Below are 21,851 nucleotides of genomic sequence, written 5' to 3'. Positions count from 1 at the left end.
AAACTTCTGTGATGGTCTTTAAGATGCTTGGAAATTAATTGTAATAAAGTAATTTTTTTTATTTTTTTAATGGACTGTTGTCAAAAAAAAAACTAAACATCGAGAAAGGCCGAGAGTACTTTATGTTAGAATTAAATGCTTTGACTATACATTGTCCTTCATCTTATTAAAGACTGATGAAGTAAACTAGTTCTTAAATTACGGCAATAGAACCATGACCCTGTTCTTCATGTTAATGTACGGTCTCTACAGGATTGTCATGCATGGGGACCGAGCCATTGATCGTAGCCATTACCAAATTTTTCTAGTGATTCACATCAATAAAATTTTGGATGGGACTTGAAAAGTAAGATTACGGTTTGAATTATTTTTTCATCAATTTACTAATAAAAAATATTTTTCTATTTAACTTTTTTTTTACTTTCAAAGAATGATGATTATTAAAAAATATAACATATCAATTTAAGAAATCAATGCCATTTTTTTTATTTCCAAACAATCATCCATTCAAATTACTACATGGACTTAAACATAATCGACTTTGATTTATTTTTAAATTTAAATTTATTGAAACAGTTATTATTATTTTGCTTTTAATTATTGTTTATTATTCTAAATTAAAACAGTTTTTTTGTATTAAGTTTTAATTTTTTATGGGCAGAATAAGGTATATTTTTTTATTAAACATAACTTCTCTTTTTTTTTTTTCTAAAACCTATTTTTTTCTTTAAATGTAAGACAAATTTTCTATAGTTTTTTTATCAATGAATATTGTAAATAATTCTATTTATTTTAAATTTATTACTCACTGGTTTTTTTTAACGATAAAATTTAATTTTTATCATTATTTTTTATTTATTAATTTTTTTTCCATAAAGAGAGTTGTAGGGAGAGCAGGCAAAAAAAAAAATAATGATTAAGTAGTTTAATGAATTATAAAAAGTTAAAATTCATAATCACACTATAATTTCTCTATCATACAAATATTTATTATATTGTCAAGTGTAAAAAGTTTTTAAAGAAAAAAAATGATTAAAAAAAATTTGAACATAGTTTCAATAATCCTAAAATATCAATGATGATAGATGAAATGTGCATGATATTTCTAATAATTATTAATTAGTTATTAACTTAATAAATTAAGTGTTATAATTTAAGAAATATTTCCGTAGTGTAAATAAAGTATTTTTTATGACATATCAATATTCAATTACTTAAATTTTTTTTATTATTATTCAACTGGAATTCACTTACAATTTTCTAAATATTATATCTATATAATATGTGTCCGTGTAATAAAAAAAAAATATATATATATATTTATATAACTATACTGAATTTATGAAACATGCTACAAAATGTATGTATCCTATGACATAATTACGGGCCATTATGAACAATTTATAAATTTTTATATAATACAAATAACGATATTATCTCATATTATTTAAAAAGTTAAGACATTCGTATTTATTCCATTTATATTCATAAGTATTTATTGAACATTTGTTATTAGTTAGAAATCTTTCTTCATAAGACGAACATTAGCAAAGCAAATACATTTTATAACAGTTATATACACAATACCTACAAACTGTTCCATAATATTATCATATTTTTTATTATAAATCCCAAATCACATAACATATTACTTACAATTTTCAATCGATATTTATTTAATAATATATTAATTAAAGAGATCGTTATTGTATTGATTAGTTTTTAATAATTTATTTAGTTAAAAAATTAGAAACCTCTAACTGCCTCTAATAGAGAACGATTCGAGGGTTGTTTCATATTGTAAATGTTTATTCGTCGCAAATTCTGTATTTTTGCATTAGTAAAAGTAAATTTTTCCGACTATTTTATCTTAAATTTCAATACTGACGATATTTTTTATTTTTTTTATTTACTACTTCGGCAGTGTTTAAGATTTATTAATTTAAAAATTGACTCATTAGTAATTACAATAAAATAATGATATTAATTTTTTTTTTCTATATAAAGTAAATCAAATAAACATATTATACAAATAGACGAGTAGTGCTATTTAATCGTGAAATATTATTTGTAACAGTAATTTTAGATTTTAACTAAAATGTAAAATATGACATTGGATGTTTATATCAACTAATTATATAAAATGTAAGTAAAATTTGTTATGTAACTTGTAGCTCGTATGTCACACATATATTAATAAAACATCGCGTGTTCACTTACAACTTTGCAGAATGTCTCATAAATTCACTATGAATAATTTTATTTACACGGGCAATACTTGTCACAGCAGAGTGGTTCATACATAACTATACAATAATTTTCACGATAAATTCTTTTTTTCGTAAAAAAAAAATCAAAGAATTTATCATGATTTATAATAATTTTAAAATATTTTTTTTTTTCAGTAAATATTACATACTTACTTCATATTACTCTCATACAAACTTTTATTCTTTCTTAAATCGTTTTTATAACGATTAATAATTAACGGTAACAAAAAAATTAAATTTTTTACTTATGGCGGGTAATTCCGTCTCGCCCTAGTATGGAGGGTGACCTTGCACCGCTCTCCCTGAATTATATTTTTTAAATTATTCTATTTATATTATTTGATTTTTAAATTTCCTATGTACTTTAGAGTAAATATTTACTATATTTTAACTAAAAAACAACAAAAAAAATATTTATTCGACGCAGGGTGTTATTAATAATTGACAATTATAATCAATTAAGACTTTTGATCTTCAAAACAGAAATATATAACTTGGTAGTATTCAGTGATCATGAATAAACATAAATTGAATCGGCAACAGTTTTTATTAGATGAGAGTAACGGAATGGTGCCAATTTTAAATTTAAAAGTGAACACGTCGGGCGATGATGATGATAATAATGAAAACGATGATAATGGTTGTTGATCAGTTGATCTTAAAAGATTTAAGTTAGCCGGAGATCAGAGTTCACAGTCAAACATTGCAAGAGACCGTGTGATCACTTCGTCCTGTAATAAATAATTGCTTATTTAAGAATATATTCTAAGAATAGATCTTCAAATGATTTTGTGAAAATTTTGTGAAAATAATTACTCTAAGGCAGCTTTCGATAAACTCTTCTATCGTAATTACACCATCATGATTTAGATCGAGTTTTTCAAATACTCTATCTAATTGTTCTTTTGCTTTTCGTTCTTCTTCTGCAGGATGTTTTCGTCCCATAAGTTCATGCACAGCCGTTACAACTTCTCCCAGTTCACCTCTAGTTATACATCCATCACCGTTTATATCATAGAGTTTAAATGTCCACCTCAGTTTTTCGTAAATGCTACCTCGTAGTAGCGTTGAAAGAGTTACAAGGAGGTCCTAAAATACATGACAAGAATTAAAAGTTATTATTTACTTGTAATTTTAAATTTTGTTATGCTTCACTTATAGATATAGTAGGGTGGCTCAAAAAAAATTTCTATTTTTTTTCTCTCTTATTATTTAAAAAGTTTATGTATGGTAAAAAAAAAAATTTATCAAATTTGAGAGCTGGAAAACTTAAGTTTTAGAGGTCGCTCAAGAATTTTAAAAATTTTTTAAATATAAAACAAAAATTAAGTATTTGTTTTTTTCAAACTATTTTTTTTTTGCTACGACAAATGTTACTACACACAGGGTGTTCCAAACCTTTGAAGTAATAAATAATCTCCTGAAATATTTTATCTCTGAATATAAATTTTTGAAAGTCGGTCACAAACATAAAAAATTCAAAAAATTTTTGAATTCTTGCGCGTCCTCTTAAAATTCATACTTTGAAGTAAGATTTTCATGAGATCGTCTACTTTCTATGTAATAACAAGCTATAGAATAATTTCTTTACATTTCAATACAATTAATATAATTAAAATTTTATGATACGTATTACAAAAAAATATTCTTAATGTTAACAAAATTAGGGTAGTATAATTATACATATATATGACGATAATGAACAATTACCCTAAAGCTGATGGCCCCGTTACAGTTAACGTCGAAAGCTTTGAACACGTAGTGGGCATAAAGGGCAGAATCTATAATTAAGCATGTAATAAAAAATTATAAAATCCACTTTATTATTATTATTATTATTTTATTATTATAGTTGTTTTTCAATAAAAAAACAAAAGAAAAAAACAATTATTTAATTTAAACTCACTTCCGTGTGGAAAGAACTTTGCATAAATGTCTTTGAATGACTCTTCTTGAACAACGCCCTCAGGGCATTCCTAAAAACAGATAAAAAAAAAACTTCAAGCTTTCTTTCAACGTTTATACATACGTACAAGGTCGGGCAAATTGAAACCCTTGAGACAATACAAATTTTATAAAAAAAATATAAAGTCATCTTTAAATTTTTGTATTTTGTTCCAATTTACAAAATGAAATAATTATTGATTTGCAATAGTTTAAAAATTATTCATGTGATGCAATTATAATTTATATAATTCACTTTATTTTACTGATGAATTTATAATTTTTTTATTTTTTATTTTCATTGTCAAAAATGAAAGACTAGGTATAATTATTTTCATTAAAGTTTTAGCTGCCATTTCTATTTTTTGAAAATTTGATTCGACTAAGTCAGTGTACTAGCAAATTAAAGATGTAGAAAACTAATTTATGAGCAAATTTTAAAAATGAATAATAAATGAATGATGCAATTATGAAAGAAAACTTAATCCAACTATTATAAAAATATATAATATCCAAAAGCTAATTGACAAGACAAATGGATGTAGTAACCGATCGTACAAAATACCACTCTATTAGATTATGCTAAGATTGAATAATATTAATAGTGGCAGTATAATAATATAATAATCCATCTATATACATCTAAAAAAAAAAAATAATAAAATAAAAATTATAAAGCATTTTAAAGCTTCAAAAGAGCATTGTTGAAACCTCTTATTGTTAATTAACCTGTTGCTTGTTTTTCTAGACATTCAAAGGAATAACGCTGCTGAAAAGAATTTAGAAAGAAACGAAACCGTTCTTGACTTTTCTGTTAAAATTAAAAATAAAATGAATCCGGAAAACGGTTGACCCTGCAGACAAGCCCCAAAATTCAAAAAATTCAAGAAATCGAAAATAATTTAAAAAATAAACAATTTTAATTTTTATCGGTGATTTTTCTTGACGAAATCAATTAATTCAGATAGAAAGCAATAAAAACTTTTTCGATGGAAAGTAAAATGAAATGTTAATCGAATGAGCATTAAGAAATGAAGTTCCAGGGATGAATGAAAAAATAATTATTTTAAAAATTTTTCGTTGATAATATTTTTTAAACTAATTAACTGATTACGATAAATTATCCAGAAATCAAGACTGTAAAGACAAAGATCTGATATACAGTAGAATCCCATTAACTTCTGAACTTCCGAACTTTGAACCCCCCCCCCCCCCCCCACCATCTAAAAAAAAGTGGGTGAAGTGCTGTTTACTACGGAGTTTTCTGTAACTTTGATTTCAAGAATTTTAAGCCCTTCATTTTCAAATTTAGAGAAACTCCACTGAAATTGTTGAAACATTTGAGAAATTACGAGTTATTCAGAAAAAATCAACCAATTTTCTTACATACTTAATGCGATACTTGACGTGACTGTTTTGGATTTAGAGCTAATTAACATTTCAAATGTCAATCAGCAATTTTAGCATTATCGAAAATTTTTCGATAATGATATTTCTCAACCAAATTATCCGATTTTAATGGTCAATGCGTTATTCGATGAGGTTTTTAGAATTTTACTACTGATTAGATTCTGAAATTAATCTGTCAAATAGTTTTAAAGTTATCCGAAAAAATCATTTGTAAATAGGGGGGAGGGGGTAGGTTAGGCAAAACGGGGTTACAAAATTTGATAAAAAAAAATTTTATATTTTAAATGGTTTTTAAACATTCCGATATCACTTTTGTAAATATAATTATGAGCGTTATTTTGAATTTTTTTTTTGTTAAACTTTTTCAAAAGTCAATTGTCAGTTGAAAAAATTAATGACTTGTTTTATGATAAAAACTATTAAAAATTTGTTTTTCTTCTTTTGTATCCAATAATCACGTAAAATATTTTTTTTTCTTGTAGGGGGGCCTAAATTACTTACAAAAATATTTAACTTAATCAAATTCATTTAAAATCCAGAATTTTATTTTTTTTTACCCTTTCTAGGGGGTACCCCATTTTGCCTGCAAAAATGAAAAATTTTTAACTTCCCGCTAAAAAAATTGCAAATTTTCAAAAAAAGGAAAGTTATTGGTTTCGGTCCGATTTTCGAAAATCGAGTTTTCATCAGATTTCAACGTTTTGAAGTCCTAGGAAGCTATTCTCACTATTCCCGGATAGACGTCCGTGTGTGTGTGTGTGTGTGTGTGAACATTTTTTTGTCCGACGATATCTCTGGAACGAATCAACCGATTTGAACGTACTTGGTGGCAATCGAAAGGGCTCACCAAAACTTAGAATTGATTAGATTTTGAGGTAGATCGGTCATGTAGTTTACGAGTTATACGAAGAATAAAAATTAAAAATTTTTTTTGTTTTTGGTTTTTTGCGTATAAACCACTTGCCCGATTCGTCTTAAAATGTGTTCAGTTTTAATTTTTCTTGAGCCCTTTCGATTGACACCAAGAACGTTCAAATCGGTTCATTCCAAACAAAGATATCGTCAGACAAAAATTATAATTTTACAGTGAAGGTATATTTTACCGGCCTAACAAATTTTTGAGCTCTTCGAGCTAAAAAATTTACAAGTAATAATATTTCCGAGTTCCCTGAGCTCGAAAACAGCGGGAAGTTTTGGGGCTGGCCAGCAGGGTCAGACGGTTTTCAGATTTTTTTTTTAACGATAACATAATTTTTTATATTTTCTTAGAATATCATTAAAAAAAAGATTTAGTGTATTTGAGTCCTCGAAGCCTTGGTTTTTCCTTGAGTACCCCGTTTTGCCCCTCCCTCCCCTATATATTATTTTTGAGAATAACTTGTTAACTATACTAGACCGATTAAGCTCAAATTTTTGCAGGATATAAATTTTGATGAATTCCTTCGAATAGTGTATTAAAGATCTCAATCAGTCAATTTTATAAAAAATTCTAGAATGTTTATATACGTACGTAAGTACATACAAACATTTACAAACAATCAGATACCATCTGAAAATTTAGACTAATTTCCTAAGAAATTTTTAGTAATTAAGAGAGTTTACCAAAATTAAGAGCTAATTAAAAACAAACAATGACAACACATAAATTCGAAGATAAAGTCAGCACTTCTTCCCGAGAATACAAAATGTCGATATCTGTTGAAAAATCGGCTTTTAAAAGTCAGACTGATATTGATGTTTCCTTTTTTTTTCTTAATTATTCAGTTTTAACTATAGTTAGTTAAAAATCAAATTCCCTTTTTTTTAAATTATTCGTACGCTATTTTAGTTATACAATGATACATCGATCATTTTGCAATTCAAAATACTTTGTTATCGGAAATTTAAGTCAATTTAGAAAGACAAGTATTTTAACAAATAAATCAGTTATGAGTATAGATGAGAATCCAATCGACTATTTATCTTAAATGGTACATCATAAAGAAATGAACAAATTTACTATGTATATTTTTCTGATGAGATTATGATGTATCTTTTATTATAAAATAAATTATGATAGAAGCTGGAAATAGAGCGAAAGTGAGGAAGTGAGAGCAACTGAGAAAGGGGCAAAAAATAAAAAGGGAGAAAAAGACAGATGTGCTCTATCGATTACCTTTCTTCGGATATGACGTCATGAGTGAGTGTAGCATAAACTTTACTTGTGAAAAGACAATTTTTCTCTTTGATATGTATTTCCATATGAAATAACATTCTTTCATAGCTAAAAAAAATTCAGTGACATCCTCTTAAAACAGTTTGTCGAAGCGAGTTTTTAGTACGACAAAAAAATTTAACGAAAAAACGACTGTTTTTCATTAATTATATTTCGTTAAATCAACAACATAATTTAAATTTTCATTCGTGATTTTTATTCTCATAAAGTGTTAATTAAAATTTTTCAAACGAATTAAAAATAATAAAAGTTTATTTTACAGTAAATTAAAAATTTTGTTTTGCAATAGCAGTTCTTTAGTACACGCAAACATTAAATATAAATGAATTTTTTTTTTAAATACTTATGACTAAATTAAATATTTTAAACGTTTCCCTTATAACAAATTAAGAAAAAAAAAAAAAAAAAATTGTGGGTGTGGTTATAAAGATAATTTCATCGTAATAAGTCTTCTCTTGAATGAAGCTATTATATCAATGGACTTGAATATTGTTTCCAACAATCGAAGGAATTCATAAAATAAAATTTAAAAAAAATTTTTCATTTTTTATTTAAATGGCTTGCAAACTAATTCTGATCTTATTGATTTTAAAATCTCATAAAATATTTTAATTTTGAACTAGCCCTTGCAATATTACATTCCAATCAGTTGGTTTATTCAAAATAAATTTTGTATTTTGATAACTTCTAAATTTAAGTCTTCTTAAATTTCGAAATCAATTTATTTGAATAGACAGTAAAAAAAAACAGTGTAAGAAATGAACATATTTCAACCCTATAAAATGAATTTTTTTTTTTCATTGATGATATTGCATTCCGGAACACCTCCCTGCGACGTGCCTCGGCTACAGAAACGTGTTTATCGGCATTAGTGTCAAAATATATATGCATCATATAGATGTGTAACTATATGGAATACTGGTTATGTTTTGATTACTAATTATTTCCATAAATTAAAACACTTTTAAAATTATTACTGAAAATAATCGAAAAAATTTTTATTTTTGACATTAAGTTGTCTAAATTTTTTAAATAAAAAATTGTTATTATTTAATTTTTTTCACATCAATTAAATGAGTTTTAATTTGTCTAAACAATGTCAACAATTAATAACTTACATTTATTATTTTTAATACTCTGTCTGTTAGACGGAAAAAAATTATGCTCAAAATTTTAATAGTTTGTAGTTTATTTTTGACTTAAAATTAGTATATTTGTATACTAATATCGAACCAGGATCATTATATATTACAAAATGGCTATTATTTATATTAAAATTTGATACACATAGAAGAGCAAAATTTCTAATTTCGTATATTAAAATTAATATGAAAAAGAATCGATAAATTGGTATCTACAGTTATTTATTACTATTCAAATAAACATAGAGAAATTAAAAAAATTTATCACTTATTCGATTTATGTATATAATAAATTTATTTATAATAACGAATGAATAACATTTTATATTAATTGCTAGTCAATGGGATAGAATTTATAAAATAAGAGTTAAAAGTTTTCGGTATTTTTATGAGCAAAAAATCAGTATCTAGTATACTAATTTTTCATTTTATTATTTACCACTTATTCGATTTATGTATATTGTAAATTAATTTATAATGATGAATAAATGATATTTTAAGCTAATAATTGATCAGTGATATCGAATTTATAAAATAAAAGTTAGTAACCTTTGCAATTTTTCGGCTGGAAAAATCAGTATCTAAGATACCAGTTCTTAATTTGACCAATCGTTACTTTTTAATAGATGTATGCCATGAATTAATTAATTTTTACTAATAAGTCACGTATTTATATACCTAAAAGTAATAACATTTACTTACTTTTTTAAATAATTGATAGTAGTTCTTAGGAATCTACAAAAATTAGTAAACTACTTTGCATTAAGTACATAATAGTACTAATTATTGATAACAGATTCCACTTTTTACTATTATTTATTAATTTTTAATATTCTGTTTTTTCCGTGTATTATACTGATTTCATGTACCAAAGAGCTAGTCACAATATTCAATTTTTAATTATTCTATTCTATGATTTAATTTTCATTATTCTATTCATACTGGGATTATATTTTATATTTTATATTGTAAAAGAATAAATGACATATGTGAATATTTATCCCCCTTGCTAGAAATGTTATGTAACTATTGAAAGCAATAAATAATTAATTAATAATTTACTGATTCTCTCTTTAAAAAAAAATTATTTCGGAATAGATTTCTCGTCTTTAGAAAATTTATTACTTGATAATTATTTATTGACTTTTTTTACTTCTAATGAAAAGTGAAATATTGCATGTTAAACTTTGCACAAAATACTAATAAATGAATATATACAATTTATATTAATTAAGAAAAGACATTGAATAAAGTAGTTTCAATATAATTAGTCAGGCATCATATATACTATTTCTTTATTTAATATATAAATTTTTTTCATTCAAATTTATTTAAAATAAAAAAATAACTTTACAAATGTATTCACGATCATTATTTTTTTCACTCATAAATAATAATTGATTATTAAATTATTTTTTATAAAATTTTTTTTAAGATCATGTCTGACTTATTTTATTATTTCTACTTATTTTTAATGCATTTTACTACACAATTATTTTCGTTTAAATCCAAGAATACAAATAAAATTTGTTGTTAATTGTTATTCTAAGAAAATTAAACTGAATAAACATTATTCATTTACAAAAGTATAAATAAATTTATGAATTTTATTACCTTTTAAAACTCTATACTACTCATAACTTAAGATTTCTGTGGTATTTGAATGTATATTTATAGTTATATAGTCTTGGTACAGACTAATAATGTAAGGTAAAGTGTGTCTGAATGACTTTTGTTTATTATTGATAAGTCTATCAGATACATTTGGAACGAAACCACGTCATACAAATATGCGGTTTTATATACGTAAAGTATAACAATATAACTCTGATATCTATTCTAAACTTAAGTTCTATAAATAAAATCTATATCTTTCGATCGACATATATTTACGTGAAAAATTGCCTTTTCATAAGATAAGTTTCAAAATGATTTATAATTTAATATTTTAACGATTTTAATACCTCACTCTTTACTATATTCATATTTATAAAAAAATATGAAAACTATTTTTAGAATATTATTTACTTAAAATTTATTTAATCTTTTCATTTATAAAGTGTTATTTTAACATTTATTAAATATAAATTGAAGAGGTTTATTTTTGGAATAGTAAATTTATAAGTAAATATGTTTGTAATAAAAATACCTGTTTGAAGCCACGATACATCACACATATCTCCTGCCTCGAAAACTTTGTTTGCCTGAGAAGCTCTTCGATAGCCACTGGTCGAGAGGCTTGATGTCTAGCACGTGAACTTTCAAACTCAAAAAGAGCCTCCTCTGGGCCCGGTGAATCTGGTGGTGTTGCCATACTTTAAATGTTTTTTTTTCTTTTTTACAGATTCCTTTTTGAAATTTTAAGTCAAGAATTTAAATGTAGCATTTTAATATTTTTCTATAAATGCATAATCCTCATCTCTATGATGATATAAATTCTAAATAATTTTAGTCTAAAATATACAATAATGCTACTTATGAATTTCTTAATTGAATATCATAATAAATCAAAATTCATACAAAGAAATAAAAATATGACGTATAATATTACAATAAAATTTTCTTTTTCTACATATAATAGACGATGGCATAATTTAATATTATCTTTTCACGACCAATGAACACATTTGTTCTAGCATATTTGCTTAGTCATATTCATTAATTAAATAAATTAGTAGGTACTTTATTGTTGTTTATTTCTTTGACTAGAATATACTATATTAAAAAATAATATTAATATACAATAGAGAATATAAAATTGAATTGAAACAGCGTAATTCAATTTATTAAAGAATAATTTTATTTATATTTTGAATTCTTTAGAATACTTTAGAACAGATAAGTTTTTTTGTCGTGAATGCTAATAATAAATAAATATTAATCTTCTAATTATAAAGCCAAAAAATAAATTTCGCTAACCATGACCTGCGCTGTCCGCTAGAGTCACTTCGATACTTGGTGAGTCGATAAAATACGACCCAGCTATCTAGACCACGAGGGAAACAACCTGGTTTTAATTGTAGTCTATATAACGTCAACGGGGTTATCTTTTCCTCACTCTCCCGCGTAGTCCTTTACTATTCAATCTACAATCGCTACTAGATATCTTTCTAGCGCCACTAATATCTACATACAACTATTTTGAAGCATTTCATTTGATTTCATTCTATTGTCTGTTACTCATACAAAAAAAAAAAAAAAAAAATAGTTTGCAAATTCCATTCATCAATAACTCGTGTTTAATAATAATAACTTGTACCGCTCAATTATTTTGTTTCTTATGATTTAAACTGTCATTTACAACTATGTATTTTGCGGTCTATTTACTGATATGGAAATAATTCTTACTTTAAGAATAAGCAGAATTAATTTAATGAATTATCTGATGTTTTACAAATATTTTCTAATAGAGCAATAAATTATATAAATTAAATAATTAATTTTAATGTATTTTACGTATGCTCACAGAGATTTGAAAAATCATATTTTCCCACTATAAAATAATTGTTGCCACTATTAACAGCTTCTTCTTTTCCGTTTTTCTTATTTTTTTTTTTTTCTTATGAATTTTTACTACCCCGTCAATTGATCATTGGCCATAAGTTAGATTTTAGCTTGAATTATAGATTAATAGCACTGACTCACGATATGTTTTGAAAATAGCACTATATTATTAACATATCACAGTGAAATAGTTTTTATTGCAATTTTATTATTTATTTTTTAAATTTTATTATGTTCTGGATTTCGTTAATCACCCTGATAAATTAATCTTCACAATTAATAGTATTAAAGGAAGACAGACTTTTTGTTTTTACTTTATTTTTTATACATTTATATGTCAAGTATTCTGGTGTTAAAATCAAGATAAATCTGATTGCTTGTTTTTATTGTTATTAAAAAATTATTTTACAATACTTTTTAATTTTTTTTTTCAGTTTTTTATTACTGGACGGAGATTTACAAATTTATTGTAATGATATTTAAATATTTTCAACAATGATTGTTCTTTTTATTTTCATTAATGTCAATTATGTCATTTATCCTCAATATTTGTTATTTTTTATTTTAATTGCATGGATATTTGTAGAATAATAGAATACTTGTTTATTCTTTTGTAATAATTAAGAAGGCAATAATTAAAAAAAAAAGTTTTTTAAATTTTTTTTTCAAATATGTCTCATATAAAATAATTAACTCAAGTTTGTGAGTAGCAAATTTCCATTGTTTGACTTGAATTTTTTTTTAATTTTTATAAATGTGACAAAAAAAAATTTTATAAATATTTCAAAAATAAAAATCTATTTAAAAATGTCCTTCATTTAGGTCATGGTTGTTTGACTTTCTGGACATTATTCTAAACATTAATCAGTTTAACGATAATCGTTGTTGTCAAAATCCTTAAATATTTTTAGTAAAAAGGTTGATAAAAAGTGTAAGATTTTTTAAGTTGGACGACATCACCCAGGATTATTCTTCTACTCCTTTTTTTTTTATATTTTATTCTTTAACACTTCGATTATCCTCTTCTTTTATGTCATTGATAATTGAAAAAAAAACTGTTCACAACTTCAACATTTATATTGTTTTTATAACAAGCTATCATTCTAGAATCTATGATGATTTTTCTAGTTTTTCGATGCTTCGTTTTTTAATTTAATTAGATGTAGATATAATATAAGTAAAAATATATGGAAAGTAATTTAAAAAATAACGAGATTGATAAAATTTTTCTATACAGTAGCACAATTGTAATCCTCTATTGTTATAAATATAGTTATTTTTTTTCTCTATTCTTTTCATTCCTTACATCGTTATCCATACAACTTTAACACACTTATTAATTTTTCCTTTTTATTTCTTTATTTCTGTTTCAGAATGAATTTCTTTTCACGTACATGCATTTGTAAAACACTTAAAGAGAGGGCGACGGCGCACAATAAATGACAAGTGTTGCTGCGCTGTCTTTAATTCTCACGTTAAATAAAAAAATAAAATAAACATACACAATTGTACATGCAATTTCATTAAACACAAGTATAAAATATCACGTGTAAAAATTTTTTTATTAAATTTTTATTTTTATTTTTTTTAAATAAAAGAACAATCGATTTTGTTCATCTAAATTTAAAATCTACAACATATATGATGGAAATTTATAACAACTTTACTAGAACGTAAAATATTCCATATACACTTATACACATGTTTCAGTACATTCTTTGGATTTGAATAATTAAAATACAATCGACCGAAACAAAAAGCTCACATACGAGTGTAGCAAGTAGATACGGCAAACACGAGCCCAACTCAACCCGGCCTTGGATTAAATGTTATCTAGTCTTCTCCGCAGTGTCAAACGGCCAACACTACACTGGTATTGCTCTGAGAGGGTGGTAAGCTCGTCTCCTCTGGCGTCGCTTTTGCCTCATTTTCTCTCTCTTTCTTTATATATTTTCCTTCTCTTTTTCCTCTGCGCGAGCTTTCACTTCACTGTGACTATACTACATATACTATATATAATCTGTCTAGTACTCACACGTCTACAATTCGCACTCCTAACATCTTAAGATTTTCCGAATAATCATTAAGCTTCCATGTACCTTGACATTTTTATGATACAAGCTTTTTATGATACTCAGCTCATGTATGTATATATTTATAGAATTTTCATTAAACTTAGTGGAAAAAAATTTCTATTCATACTTTTTTAGGTACAGTTCTTAGAAACCTACCTATTGTAAGCAGATTTCATACTTTCATGATACAGCTTTCATAAAAATTTAATCATCAGCTTAATTAAAAAACTAACATTAATTTAACTTTATTAAATCTTTTTTGTTTTTTGTTTTTTGTTTTTTAACGATATTAGAATTTTTATATTTTATTAGCAAGATGATCATTAAATATACTTTAAAGAAGAATATAAACTTAAGTTCTGTGTTATCAGATAAATTTTACAAATTAACGTTGCAACTGTTTTCAAATTATTTATTAACAAGTTAATAAAAAAAAGCTACATACGGAAATACATCTTCATTCTACATTTTAGTTGCGCATATTTTTATAAGTTCATACAAGCAGTTCCTTCTCTATTCAATCCTTTGCAAAATTTTAAATCAATCAAAGATTAATATGTATAATAAGATCACCGGAAGTAAGAAAATTTTTCTTCTTTGAGATTTAATATAGATGTATACGTCATCATGGATTGATTTCTGGTATATATTTAAATCTACAAAGCTATTTTTTAAATCTATATATAATAACGTTAGAATATTTTATTTTTTCTAGAGTAATAGACTATTTGTAGATTTATGTCCGATAACAGTCCAATGATTTTTAAATATTTTTAGATATTAAATATTTGTAAAAGAAACCAATAAGGATATAGTTCACTAAGCTTTAAAATTTAAAAGTCTGTAATCATCAAACTATATTGAGTATTACTGTATTATCTGATGTAAAAAAGACTTTTTTTTTTGTTTTTCTATTAACATTATAGCTGCAACAAATTTTAAATAATTCGTAAGGATTTATTTTTAATTTAACAAAATGAGTTTTACAAATAAACCCTAATATCAATCTTGAATATATTAGATGATAAACAAATTTATGAACTTTGCATTCCGTCTTTAAATATTTAGCATATATATCTGATATAAAAAAAAAAAAAGTTCATTTCTCACCATCACTTACGGCAACCTACTTTAATAATAGCTCATCACTAAAACTTGAGGGTGAGGGTAAAATGTAGGAAGCGCTTTGATGAATGAGAAGAATCTTAATGCTTTTTAAATTTGTATCTGTAGAATCTCTTTAACATTTTTAACCAGGGGTGGTGACTAAAACTTGTATTATATATGAAGTAGATCGAAAAACTATATAGATATTTTTTTAAATTTTATTTTTAAAAGATTTTATAGAACCAAGAAAAAATTTTATAACATAACGTAATAAGCTAATTATAGTAAATAAATTAACAATTATAAAAATACTTATAGAAATCTATATATATTTATTTTACAAAGTGCTACATGAGATCAAACATATTTATATTGTTGTATCGATCTAAAATATCATCACATCTATTCGAAAGCAAGTCCTTGGCAATATGGCAAGATCAAGGTCATCAGCAAGGTCGATAGGAAAGTAAATAATTATCTCTATCATTGATGTATACTTTTACCTTCCATACATTCACAACATTGATGTGACATTGAACAACGTTTGTATTTAATCTTATATCACGATTAAACGACATCATCAAGAGTTGGTTCAAATGATAAATTTTTATGAAAATCGCTCCGTCGATAATCAAGTAATCACACATGTTCAATTTCTTTTTCATATTATTTTATACTTTTTGTTATTTTTTAATGTTTCAATAATTTCATTAATGATTTATTAATTAAATTTAATGAGTGTAAATGTAGCAGACATCAGATAAATTTAAAATAATTAATAAATGGAGTAAATAATTAATAAAAAGAAAATTTAAAAAAATGGGCATTGAAAAAATTTTTAAATTAATAAGTACATTTTTTATAAATATTGTTTTTTTTTTTTATTATTTCCTCTATTTATTTGTAATTTTACATTTGTCTGATATCTGCTACATTCACACTTATTCAATTTCATAGATTAAATTATTTTTGTATATGAAAAATTATATTGTAAACTGACTAACTCAGTAGATAAATATAATAATCAATACATAATTTTTAATGCTCATAGATGACGTTAATACTAAATTTTTATTATTTCTCGTCTTCTTACTTTAGTGTCATATATCTTCAAATTATTTTAATTTAATTCATTCATCCATAATTTCATCAGGATATCTAGTTGTTAAATTTAAAAATTCCCGCGTATGCTAAAGGCCAAACACGCAACGGCTACGTAACTTACTAGTTCAACCTATAAGAAAAAAGAGAGGTCAGAAGTGAAAATGGTGAAAATTACTTCAATTTTCATCAGTTTATTGATAACGTTCGTGAACTGTAAACTCATACAGGTGTAGAGGTACTTCTTCTACCCTCCATTTGTAAACTACAGGAAGCACAGGGCATGTGGGGGTTTGGTTCTACCACATTTAAATAAAGTGTTCAGATATTTCCCAACAAGTTGTGTTAATTTATTTATCACCTTATAACTAATTACAAATGAAATTATAATCAAAAATGAATGGAATAGTTGTACGTAATTTATACTTTCAGATAACTGTAATAATAATAAGAAGAATGATATGTATATATGTATATAAATATATGTCCTCTACCAACTTCTGCCCGTACGGATACACGCATTCGTTGGTCTGATTGGCTGGTCGGTTGGCATCTTGACTTGGCTGTGCGCCTGCGCGTCAACTGTGCGCACGTGCGTTGCACGCTTGCTTGTGTGGTTGTATGTGTGTTGAGTCCCCACACCACTCCCCCCCTGAGAGTAAGGTATGGGTGACTCTGTGAGTTCGAATACCTGGTTTTTCTTGATGTTGATGTTAATTTTCTTTTTTCTCGCTGGATAGGTACGCAGCGATGCAGAAAACGTCGTCTGGTTTGGTTTCAGGTCAGGTACATAAGTTTTTGGAGCCTGTGCTATGTCAGGTTCATGTTGAAGACAAGTTGCGGTTTGTGGTACTTTCGAAGTGCTGGGCTGACTAGGTACCGTTTTCCGCGAATTGATCTGTGTTGGCGTTTCCACAGATGCGTTGTTTTGTTTAGCTGTCTCGTTGACATTGGCTGGTGTCGTTCTTTGATTAATGTCACTTGCTGGTTGCTCCAAAACGTCAGCTGTTGCCAAGTGTGCTGGTTTCAGTCGTTCCACATTTACTACGACTTCTCTTCCGTTGACGTCGATAGTGAATGTGCGGTCGTCTAATCTATTAATGACTAGGTGTGGTCCAGAGTATGGCTGTTCCAGTGGACGTTTTACTGCATCTTGTCTGAGGAAAACGTGTGTACAGGTTGCCAGATCTTTGTAGCAAAAAGCTTTTCTTTTGCAATGATGAGCTGCAGGTGCAGGTTTTACATTTCTCATATGGATTCTGAAGTCTTCCAGGAAGAATTGCGGATCCTGAGGAGTGTCTTCATGGGTAAAGAATTCTCCCGGAATCCTGAGATTCGTGCCGTAAAGAAACTCTGCTGGCGATGCCTTGAGGTCTTCTTTGTAACAAGTTCTAAGTCCTAGTAAGACTGTCGGAAGAACTTTGGTCCATTCAGGATCTTGGTGACACATTATAGCCGCCTTCATAGTCCGGTGCCAGCGTTCAACGAGTCCGTTAGCTGCTGGGTGGTAGGCAGTTGTGCGGATGCGTTTGCCTCCAACTAGATGAAGTAATGCCGTATATAATGCGCTCTCGAATTGAGATCCCTGGTCTGTTGTGACCAGTTTTGGGCATCCAAATCGAGCGATCCAGTGATTGTAAAAAGTCTTTGCTACAGTGTCTGCAGTGATGTCCAATATCGGTATTGCTTCAGGCCAGCGGGTGAAACGGTCTACCATGGTCATACAATATTTGAATCCTTCGGATTCAGGTAATGGACCAACCAGGTCGATGTGTACGTGGTCTAGTCTTTCGTCCGGGTTAGTGAAGGTAGCCGGTTGGGTATGTACATGTCGACCGACCTTGGATTTTTGACATGGTACGCAGTTGCGTGCCCATTGAGTGATATCTTTATTCATTGAGGGCCAAACATATCTTTGAGCGATGATCTTGTGAGTAACTCGTCCACTTGGGTGTGACATATTGTGAAAAGTATCGTAGACCTGACGGCGGAGTGTTTCCGGAACGAAAGGTCTGATGTCACTTGAAGAGACGTCGCAATAAATCGCCTGGTGATCTGGTCCGTATGTTAGCTTTTGAAATTTTAGAGAAGTGGAGTTGTCTTGGATGAGCTGTTGGAGTTCCTCGTCAGTTGCCTGTAAACGTGCCAATTCTTGGAAGTTGATGATTGTTGGTAGTCTGATTGCGTCTATCCTTGAAAGAGCATCAGCTACTGTGTTATCTAATCCGTTAACGAACTGGATGTCCGTGGTGAATTGACTGATGTATCCCAGTTGTCTAATTTGTCTCGGAGCTGCTTTGTCTCCTTTTTGACTGAACGCGTAGGTCAGTGGCTTGTGGTCTGTGAAAATGGTGAACTCGCGTCCTTCGAGCCAGTGCTGGAAGTGCTTGACAGCTTCGTAGACGGCTGTGAGCTCTCTGTCGTACGTGCTGTACTTTTGTTGAGTTTCCGTTAATTTTTTGGAAAAAAATCCCAGAGGTTGCCATTCACCATTGACCTTTTGTTCAATAGATGCACCTATTGCCGTGCTTGACGCGTCAGTGACGAGGCGTAGATCCGCATCGTGTACGGGGTGAGCTAGTAGCGTAGCGTCTGCTAGTTTTTGTTTCACTTGTTCAAAAGCTCGTGAAGTTTCTTCTGTCCAGGGTACCGGTCGTTTGTCGTTCTTCTTTGAGTCTTTCAAAAGCTCGTTAAGTGGAGCTTGGACAGCTGCTGCGTTCTTCATGTTGCGTCGATAGAAATTGATAGCTCCGATGAAGCGTCTCAATTCTACGATGGTTTCTGGTTTTTTGTAGTTGAGTAAGGCTTGCACTCTGTCTGGTAGTGGTGCAGCGCCTTCCGAGTTGATCAGGTAGCCAAGGAATTCAACTGATTCCGCGCCGAAGACACATTTATTAGCGTTGATACAGAGTCCGTATTGTTTCAGTCGTTCGAAGAGAGCGCGAAGTTGTTCTTCGTGTTCCTCTTCTGTTTCTGACGCTATCAGTATATCGTCAATGAACGCATATACGTTTTTTAAGCCTCGGGTTACTTCGTTGATGTGTCTTTGAAATGTTTGCGCTGCGTTGCGTAATCCATAGGGCAGGAACACTGATTCAAATAGCCCAAACGGTGTGATTACCGCTGTTTTGGGAATGTCTTCTTCAGCTACTTGTATGTGATTGTAAGCTCTCTTCAGATCTATCTTGGTAAACCGCTTTTTACCAGCTAGGAACCAAGTACAGTCGAGTAGAAGAGAAATTGGATGTCGATCCGGTACAGTTTGCGCATTTAATTTTCGAAAATCGCCGCAAGGGCGCCAATCGCCGTTTTTCTTTGGAGCCATGTGTAATGGACTGGCCCATTGACTGCTGGAAGGTCTCATGATGCCCATGTCGAGCATTATCTGAAACTCTTCCTTAGCTTTTTTTAGTAGTTCTGGCCTTAGTTGTCTTACTCGTTGAGCACAAGGTGGTCCTGTTGTGGTGATGTGGTGTCTCACCGGATGTTGAGCTGCAACGTTGTTGGACGGGTTGCCTAGTAACTCGGGAAATTCTTTAAGGATTGCTGCGAATTTGTTGTTATCGTTTAAAGCCGAGATAGCTCTCATGAATGAATTACTGAACGTACCTGTTGCTCGGCATCCTGTATCTGGATCTATGAGTAGTCCTTGTTTGATGTCTACTAAGAATCCGTATTTTTCAAGAAGGTCTGCGCCAATGATAGGATACGGAACGTCTGCTATGCAGAAGGCCCATTGTATGGGTCGACGTAATCCTAGGTTCATTGTAACCATTCGTTCGCCGTAAGTACGAATTGGTTCTTGATTTACAGAATATAATTCGTATTTTGATGGTTTTTTTAAGTCGTGATGATTTGGTGGTATCACCGATATATCGGCACCTGTATCAATTAGAACGTTAGATTTTGTTACCTTGTCGTATATAAATAGACGGCGAGATTTTGATGCGCCATCCACAGCCGCCGTGTCTATTGATGGCTTGTCGCATTTCCCTGGTCCGCTTTCCATGAGCAGTTAGGCGCGCAATGCAGTGCCAATGCTCCGTATTTTTTATGGTAGAAGCATATTTTTGCTGGGCGATCCGCGCTGGGTGTGCGTGATTGGTTGTTATGCGGGTGTGGAGATGGACCACGTGATTTTCGTTGATAATTCATGAAGTTGTCCAGTTTTACCGTTAAGTTCCTGATTTCCTTGGTCAGCGTGAGGAATTTCTCATCGCAGTCACTGTGTGAATGATTTTTAGATACAGCTGCAATGTGTGCATTTGGTGGTCGTTGATTTTCGCACATTGACATCGTTTTATCTGCTATCTCTAACAATAAGGTGCTGTCTACTTTCTCAGCGAGAGACAGGACCATTTGCATGTCTTTTGGCATCCTATCCATCCATAGTGTTCTAATGAATGCTGGATCGAGAGCGTTGTCTGCATGTTTGCACATCTCTGCGTATAACTCTGAAGGTTTACGACCGTCAAGAGATAGCCCGGAGACCAATTTCCTAAAACTATTCTCTCGCGACATAGCATAGTGATTAATTAGTGCGTTCTTGATAGCTAAGTATTTATCTGTAGATGGTTGATTAGTTACCAATTGTTCGATAGCCGCCAGATGCTCCTGTTCCAGTTTGCTGATTACTGCTCTGAATTTCTCCTCGTCATCTTCTACCATCTTGCTTGCGAAAGCCGACTCTACTGTCGTGAACCAGAGTTTTACGTGCTGTGGCCAAAATGATGGTAAATCGTTACGTTCCATCCTGGCTGGGCGTCTCTGGTAATTTTGTCTTGCTGGCTCGTATTGCTGCTGTGATTCTGATGTTTGATCAGATCTTCGTTGATTATAGTTTATAGGTACTGAAGGTAGTTCGAGTCTTCGTTGACTATAGCCTATGTGAGCTGGAGGTGGTCCGTACCCAGGTTGTGTGTAGCCCATAGAGGTCAACTGTTGGTTGAATCTTGGCTGCTCGTAGGCCGTTGGAGCTGGTGGAATATGATATGTCATAAAATCGTTATAGTATCTTTGATATTGTGGTGCATGACTGAATGTGTTAATTGGTGTAAAGGTTCCTGGTAGCGGCTGACTGTGT

At 29.1% G+C, this 21,851-nt stretch overlaps 1 protein-coding gene across 2 annotated transcripts; it reads right to left on the bottom strand.

Moving 5' to 3' along the window:
• Positions 1 to 1,157: 1,157 nt before the first annotated feature.
• Positions 1,158 to 14,446, bottom strand: LOC130671300 (Kv channel-interacting protein 2). Of its 2 annotated transcripts, XM_057475103.1 has the most exons (6): positions 12,448 to 14,446; positions 11,131 to 11,296; positions 4,177 to 4,246; positions 3,981 to 4,051; positions 3,087 to 3,359; positions 1,158 to 3,001 (listed from the first exon to the last, which is right to left on the bottom strand). In XM_057475103.1, exons 2-6 carry the CDS (start codon positions 11,293 to 11,295, stop codon positions 2,954 to 2,956), a joined length of 627 nt encoding a protein of 208 aa, XP_057331086.1. In that variant the 5' UTR covers position 11,296; positions 12,448 to 14,446; the 3' UTR covers positions 1,158 to 2,953. The 2 variants fall into 2 exon arrangements, with proteins under 2 accessions (XP_057331086.1, XP_057331085.1); XM_057475102.1 differs by having other exon boundaries at positions 1,159 to 3,001; positions 11,131 to 14,436.
• Between the last annotated feature and the right edge of the window lie 7,405 nt (positions 14,447 to 21,851).

The sequence above is a fragment of the Microplitis mediator genome, chromosome 7, assembly GCF_029852145.1.
Source record: "Microplitis mediator isolate UGA2020A chromosome 7, iyMicMedi2.1, whole genome shotgun sequence".
Lineage (NCBI taxonomy): Eukaryota > Metazoa > Arthropoda > Insecta > Hymenoptera > Braconidae > Microplitis > Microplitis mediator.
The sequence above is the reverse complement of the archived record's forward strand: the minus strand, read 5'-3'. Positions and strand labels throughout refer to the sequence as shown.